General features: G+C 43.1%; 1 protein-coding gene across 1 annotated transcript in view; it reads right to left on the bottom strand.

The window, feature by feature from the left end:
• Positions 1–1,108: 1,108 nt before the first annotated feature.
• Positions 1,109–7,536, bottom strand: part of LOC308286906 (RNA-binding protein Raly-like) — a gene marked incomplete at both ends in the record, with an annotated part of 54,898 nt that continues 48,470 nt past the window's right edge. The window contains 4 exons of the mRNA XM_080728028.1: positions 1,109–1,153; positions 1,956–2,119; positions 3,736–3,858; positions 5,933–6,046. Coding sequence (XP_080584154.1) covers positions 1,109–1,153; positions 1,956–2,119; positions 3,736–3,858; positions 5,933–6,046 — 446 coding nt within the window. The remainder of the gene's footprint in view (positions 1,154–1,955; positions 2,120–3,735; positions 3,859–5,932; positions 6,047–7,536) is intronic.

Genomic DNA, 7,536 nt, shown 5'->3' with positions numbered 1-7,536 from the left:
GGGCTAACCTGCTGACATTTCTGGCATACAAAGTGGGAGTGAACATTCCATTTCTCCAACCAATCAGAGTGCAGGGGCATCGCTCCAAATGTTGTGACGTCAAGCTGTGTGCTATGGGGCGGGTGCACAGATCGGTGAACCAATAGGATCCCCTGGCTGTTTTCAGCAGGGAATTTGAATCCGCCCCTCTAGACAAAAATCTGCCTGTGTTAGGGCAGGCTACTGACATTGTGAAACGTCAAAATGTTACCCGGCGAAGTGGCGAACTTTACTGATCTCTTCACGTCACATGACACACCCTGTCAAAATGGAGGGTCGGAGCCAAGAACAGTTGATACGCTGACAACCTTCTACAACCATCTTTCTATTTTCACGTCCAAACATGGACAGATTATGGACCAGGCCAGTCAGACCAGTGCCGAAGGGGGCTCATGACTATCAGTTGTTGCCAGAATTGCGTTATTGCGCCAGAAAATAAAGAAAAGAAGGGAGGAAAAAAAAGCTTTGTTGGAGTAGGCACTCCTGTTGTAGTGTGTAAGCTAAACAGGCTGCTGCCTCTCTAAACCCGACAGGTTATGGTCAGGTCTGTCTTATGTCTCACATGAGCTCATGTGGGGTTCGGGCTGTACATTTATACATTTGTTCCAAGCTATTTTTATGAATCAAGACAGAAAGGTAGACTACTGTTCTTGACAAATAAACAATGTTACTACATACCATATAGGATTCATGGTGGAGGGGAAAAAACTTGCTGCCACTGTCAATTAGGGAAACTGGTTTAGAGAAATATCAAGCTGTAATCAGGTAAGGACTTTAAAAAAAGGTATTGAGATGCTAGCCTGGAAACCAGATTAATCTGTCAGAGTGTAATGATTTCAACTCTGCTCCCCTTCCCATTCAAAATGTATTCCTCCCACCAGAGCAAATCACAGCCCTTTATTTAATGTGGGGCGGATTTATCATCTTTTTTTTTAAACAAATGACGTTCAGGGGAGCGACACTGTCCCATTGTTGTAAAGCACTCCTACTCCCCAAATGTTCTGACTCATCCAAACTACCTTCCGAAACGGACGTTATTGACCTGTGTATTTTGACCTGATCTCACCTCTCACGGTAGAATGGAATCCATTTCTGATGATAGATGGCTGTTTTCCTGAAGGGACAGAAACAAACAAGTTAGAACACATCCATACTATTATTTTTGTATGTGATACACTGATAGTGAAATGTTTTATATTGTGTGAGTTCTCACTAACGCGCTGACAGGCGGCTGACTCACAGACAGGACCAGGAATTTCTCTGCCCTACGAGGGCTCAGCTTCAGTCAAAATAAACAAAACTACTTCGCTACTCACCTAAACAAAGGTAGTTTTGCGTTGTTGAAAGTCTATTCTCCGCAGTGGGAAACCACTCAGCATCCCACCCACTCTTTAAAATATGTTATTCTTTTCATGAAATAAAATGCTCGACCGCCACAGACACAACGCGGAAATAAGAATACTCAACAGCGGCGGTCGAGTTGAATGCATTTTATTTCGTGATACAAATAATGTCTTTTACAGAGTGGGTGGGGTGCTGAGAGGTTTCCCACCGCAGAGAATAGACTTTCAACAACGCAAAACTTTGCTTAGGAGAGTAGCAAAGTAGTTTTGTTTATTTTGACTGAAGTTGAGCCCTCGTAGGACAGAGCAATCCTGGTCCTGTCTGTGAGTGACTCACAGACAGACCAGGATTGCTCTGTCCTACGAGGGCTCAACTTCAGTCAAAATAAACAAGTCACAGTGAGTCAGCCGCCTGTCAGAGCGTTAGTGAGAACTCTAGACCAGAGCTAAGTAGGACCCTAGGAAGACCAGCTGTTGTTAAGGTGAGTCCACCTAATGAACACACACACACACACACACACACACACACACACACACACACACACACACACACACACACACACACACACACACCATGTCGTCTGCGTCTTCCTGTGTGTGTTCTTCGTCTCTTTCTGCTTCCTCTCGTTCTTCGTCTTCATCGTCGTCCTCCTCCTCTTCCTCACTGTTGTGTCTCTGCTCTGGACTCCACTCCTCCTCTCCCTCGCTCTTACATTCCTCTGTGTTACTGTGCAGCTCTGTGCACGCACGCACGCACGCACGCGCACACACACACACACACACACACACACACACACACACACACACACACACACACACACACACACACACACACACACACACACACACACACACACACACACACACACACACACACACACACACAAAAGAAGAAAAAGAGGCAGTTGTGGAAATCAGATTTCTTACTCAAAAGGAAGAAAGGAGGGCGCCTGGTGGCCTAGTGGACCAGGAGCATACCATATAGGCATTGCCATTTCGGCATCAATGCCTGTTGGTGTCGCCGGTTCGATTCCCGATCCGGCCGACCTTTGCCGCATGTCACTCCCTGTCTCTCCCCCATTTCCTGTCAGTCTACTGTCCTATCCAATAAAGGCAAAAAGCCCAAAAACAAAAGAAAGGAAGGTGCCGAGGTCACATAAAATTGGAGCACTATTTGTTGTGAGAAAATGAGAATTTAAAAGTCCAATTGGCATCCAACAGTATTGGCTATATTATACTCCAACTACTCAAGCATGCCTTGCACACCTAACTTTTTGTGATTGATTGAACAAACACAATATTAGTAAAAAGAAAAAATCATCAACAGAGAACACACATTCATCAACAAATACAAATAGCTATATATACAGAGGAGAAAAGGTAAAAACAGCAGCAGTGTATGACTTTTATGTTATTAAATGGGAACTACTATCTAACTCCACTCCATTTGTAGTTTCCTGATGTTTTTTTTCAGTTTTGAAAGACACCAGTGATTCACATCCTTTCATTGATGAAGTCAGGGCATTCTGCATTATGGTGGCAGAGTTGTTAGAACATCCCCCTAAGTAAGGTGAAAACCACCCTGGGCACGACCTGCGCTTTTGCGTTGCATCGGAAGTTGTGGCGGAAGTGCTGCGTATATGGGAATTTACGTCATGCGGTGCGGATCTGTTTACATCCCCCCGGCGAAAAAGGCAAAAAAAGATTGTAGCCCTTAACTCGCTCTAAATAGGTGTAACTTTGTCCGAATTCATGTTTGTTTGTTTTTTTTGGGGGGGGGGGGGGGGATAATGTTTATTTCGAGCACAACCGACGGAGCGTGTGACATAGAACAGATTTTTCTTCCAGCAGGGAATACGTTTGCAGGAACACCGCACTGTGAAAAAACTACAACATCCGGGAAAATCCACACGGCAGAAGCCCCACCTTCCTATGCACTGCCTCATATCGTGACCAGGCTTTTCTCTTTGCAGATGAGCAAGCCTGGCTATGTGAGGTTAGGTGAAAACAGACAAACGCATATCGACTGTTCTGTAAAGTTTGACAAAACAGGCTTAAATGGAAGCTCTTCAGAGGGTGCGGCGTCGACCACGCAACCCCTAACTCCCACGGCCTTGCTTGGGGTACCTTTCTTTGGGACGTTGCTTTATATTCAGTAGCGCTCCCAACGCGCGAGCTTGTAAACCGGCTATTTCCGGGTATTTCACGACATCGTGGCACGCGGCCAAGTGTAAATCAGGCTCTTGTCCATTCATGTGGTAATGTGTATTCCCCTGCCATTCCCATGTGGCTGAGAAGAAGCAGTTTTGGCTTGCAGGTTCCGGGGCGTACTGTACTTTGAACAGCTCTGCACCGCCTATGATCCTGTCCAGGAGCCTTTTCCCCAGCCAAGGGATCTGATGGCTGAAATAATTTCTGATCCCTTTGATGGTGCACCGTTCACAGCCACGGCTCATACCACTGCGTCTCTCGTTGGCTTTGGACACAGGACAGAATGTGTCAGAGTCCTCGTGGTGAAATAAAACAGAGAATGGAGAGATGTTCTCTGTAGTGTTGTGGAAATGTAACTGGCAGCGGAAACGCGGTTGTGTCGCAACGCCAGACACAAATCCATGACGACAGACCGCATGTCGTCGCCGCGTGTTGGGGGGAAAAACCTTGTATGTCCGAAAACAGAAATGTAAAAAGCAAAAAAAAAAAGAAAATAACCTGTGTTCCAATGGATACAAAGTAGTTATCATACTTAACTACTTTCACTTTCACTACTAACATACACAAATATCTAAAATAGCAGATGTAACAGACCTACGAGGTTGCAGATTGGCTACTTTTGTTACTTGTTTTGTGTGATGTTTTTGTATGACGGATACATTTGAGATATGGAGATACAACAGCAACAATGTTGTACTGGAAAGCATTGGACTGGAATAATCACACAAAAAGATTTATAGATACAAGTTACAGTGCAGAGCAGAAAAGAAAAGATAAAAAAGTAGCTCAATCAAAGGCAGCAGCAAACAGAAAGGTCTTTCGTTGTGTTTTAAAGGGAATAAAGGTCGTTGCACACTGCTGCGAATTTCAGAGCATAAATAGATACAAAATCGCATTTCAATCACGTTTGCACACTCCCGCCAGTTTCATATTTATTTTCGGACCAGGGTTGATTTTTTTTCCAGATTTCGCAACTGTCACCACTGGATCTCTTTCTCTCTCTCCTCTGTCTCTCCTTGGCCTGAAAAATGTTTTTTGTAGATTTCGGATTTCCAAAACGCAGCGGAAAAATGCAGCAGTGTGCAACCAGCTTAAAGGCCCATTCCCACTGGGCCAGATAACAGATATCTGGAGATATTTCTCCAGATATTTTTCCATTCAAAGTGGATGGTAGATACAGATTAAAAAAATATCTACCACAGATATTTGCCACAGATACTTTTATCTGTGGCAAAACATTTTTTTTATCTGTATCTACCATCCACTTTGCATGGAGAAATATCTGGAGAAATATCTCCAGATATCTGTTATCTGGCCCAGTGGGAATGGGCCTTAAGAGTTGCAGCAGACCTGCAGTTTTCTGGGAGTTTGTTCCAGATGGTGCATAAAAACTGAATGCTGCTTCCCCACGTTTGTGGAAAAAGCAGGCCTTTCCCAGATGACCTGAGAGATCTGGATGGTTCATGATATCTTACAAGATCAGAATTGTATTTTGGCCCTAAAGCAGTGTTTCTCAAACTTTCAAATGTGAAGGTCTTCCATTAACTCTGACAGAGGTACAAATCCCTGGCATCCACTTTGAGAACCACTGCCCTAAACCGTTTAAAGCTTTATAGACCAACAGCAGTGTTTTGACACACAGGGAGCCAGTGTAAGGATTTAAGAACTGGAGTGATATGCTCCACTGTCTTGGCATTAGTAAGGAGTCGAGCAGCAGCGTTCTGAATCAACTGCAGTCGTCTGATAGATTTTTTTAGGGCGACCTGTAAAGACAGTGTTATAGTTGTAAGACAGGGGTTTTCAAAGTGGGTGACGGGGCACCCTGGGGTGCCGCGACGCAAGATCATTTGATAATATTTGGAATTTATTTGGACACTTGAAAAAATATTTAGTATCATTTTAAACTTGAAGTACAAAGTTATTTTAGTTTTCCTCGAAACATAATCATTAAAATATCATTACTGGCAGGCAGAAACCTCTGTCGCACAAAACTAGTGAAAACAGCCGATCTACAAGCACACAACGCCTCGCTATGCGAGTAGTACATTAGTACATTTTATAGATGACAAATACAAAACGAACGGTTTTGGACATACAAGGTTTCCACCCGACAACGATGATTAGCTATAAATATAAGGTGCTGGGAGTGACAATTATAATGTAGGGGTGCCTCGGAAAAATATTTATGGGGTGCCCTGAGACAAAAAAGTTTGGGAACGCCTGTTGTAAGTTATAAGTCTAAGATGAATGCATGGACGTGTGTGTGTGTGTGTGTGTATGTGTGTGTGCGTGCGTGCGTGCGTGTGTGCGCGCGTGCACGTGCGTGCACTGCATGCTACCTGTTAAGTGTGTGTCTTGTGTAATCTGCTCTAGTCTTCCCAGCAGAGCGTCGATGTTGGATTTAATCTGAGTCAACTCTGATTTTATCACCTGCAACTCTGCACCTTTCACTGCTGACAGAGACAGGGAGAAGGACAGAAAGAGAGAGAGGGAGTCACATAAATAGAGTGCAAAGAAAACAATTAAGTGCTTCAGAGTGCATCATTGTTTCCATTTACCTGTATAAACACAGCAGAATGAAATTAATAACGATATCAAATGTAAAAATTATGGCACAGTACATTATTTATTTTGATTATTGGTACCGAACACTGTGTTTTCTTATCTTCTACAAATTTTTTATCCCACGATTTTGTAACCCATTTTTCACTCAGTGCCAATTGCCTAAGCTGTAATCCTGGTGCTGCTCTCCCTCTGCCAACCTGGGGAGAGCCCCGAACTGAGCTCATGCTTCCTTCAGTGCATGAGGAGTGACTAGGCCGCTTCTTATCACCTGACAGGAGGGAGCTTCCCCGGTGGGACGTAGCGCGCGGAAGGAACACGTTATTCCAACCAGTTCCTTTCCCCTCCATGCAGGCGCCCCGGCTGGCCAGGGGGAGGCATTATAGAGACCAGGATTACTGCATGTTTTTGTGAGGGTATCTACCTAGGAGACATGGGGAGAACATGCTCCACACAGAAAGGCCCTTTCGCCAACCCCACCTAGGGTATGGGCTGTACAGAGAGGAAGACCCGCCCTCCAATAGCATTCACTGAGTATCATTTCTGGAGCAGATATAGAAAGTAGGGGTGCAGGAAAAAATCGATTTGAATTCGAATCGTGTTTCTAACATGTTAAGATTCAGAATCGATTCTCATTTTCCAAAAAACGATTTTTTTATTGTTGTCTTGGATTTACCTTTGTGTGTTTACATTATTGCAATACGTTGATAAAACCTTTACAATTATAAAAGCTACGTCAATGTACTCTGCTTTCATGCCAGTAGACTGGAGTAGATCCTGCTATATGAATTGAATAGAGAATCGTTTTGAATAGAGAATCGTTTTGAATAGAGAATCGTTTTGAATAGAGAATTGTTTTTAAATCAGAAAATAATCGTTTCTGAATTCGAATCGTTTGGATTTGAAAGAATCGAAAAAGATTGTGAATCGTGAGCCCAAAAATGGATTCTGAATCGAATCGTGGGATATATACCCAAAGATTCGCAGCCCTAATAGAAAGATGGCGGATTTGCACTTGGAAAAATAGGCTTCATTTACGGTCTGTAGAAACCAATGGCGTGGCTCTGTCCATTTATTTTTTACAGTCTATGGTTTTTCCTAAATTAACGCCCTACTCGATCATACTGCGTCACACGCATTGAAAGTAGCAGATCCACAAGCTCAAAACGGTTTGAGCTTGCATTTCTGCTACTTTTGCTACTTTTTAATTTGAATCCAGAAAAGTAACAGTGTTGGACATAATAATAATAATAATAAACGTTATTTATAATGCACTTTACATTTGCAACAAATCTCAAAGTGCTACATTAAAAGGAAAACTGAAAAACTTAAAAAAGACTAAGATAATAAAAAAGAATAAAGAAATTAATACATTCAGAAC

Source organism: Nannobrachium achirus (assembly GCF_963921795.1).
Source record: "Nannobrachium achirus genome assembly, chromosome: 6".
Classification (NCBI taxonomy): domain Eukaryota; kingdom Metazoa; phylum Chordata; class Actinopteri; order Myctophiformes; family Myctophidae; genus Nannobrachium; species Nannobrachium achirus.
Note: the sequence above shows the minus strand (reverse complement) of the source record. Positions and strands in the feature narration are given on the sequence as shown.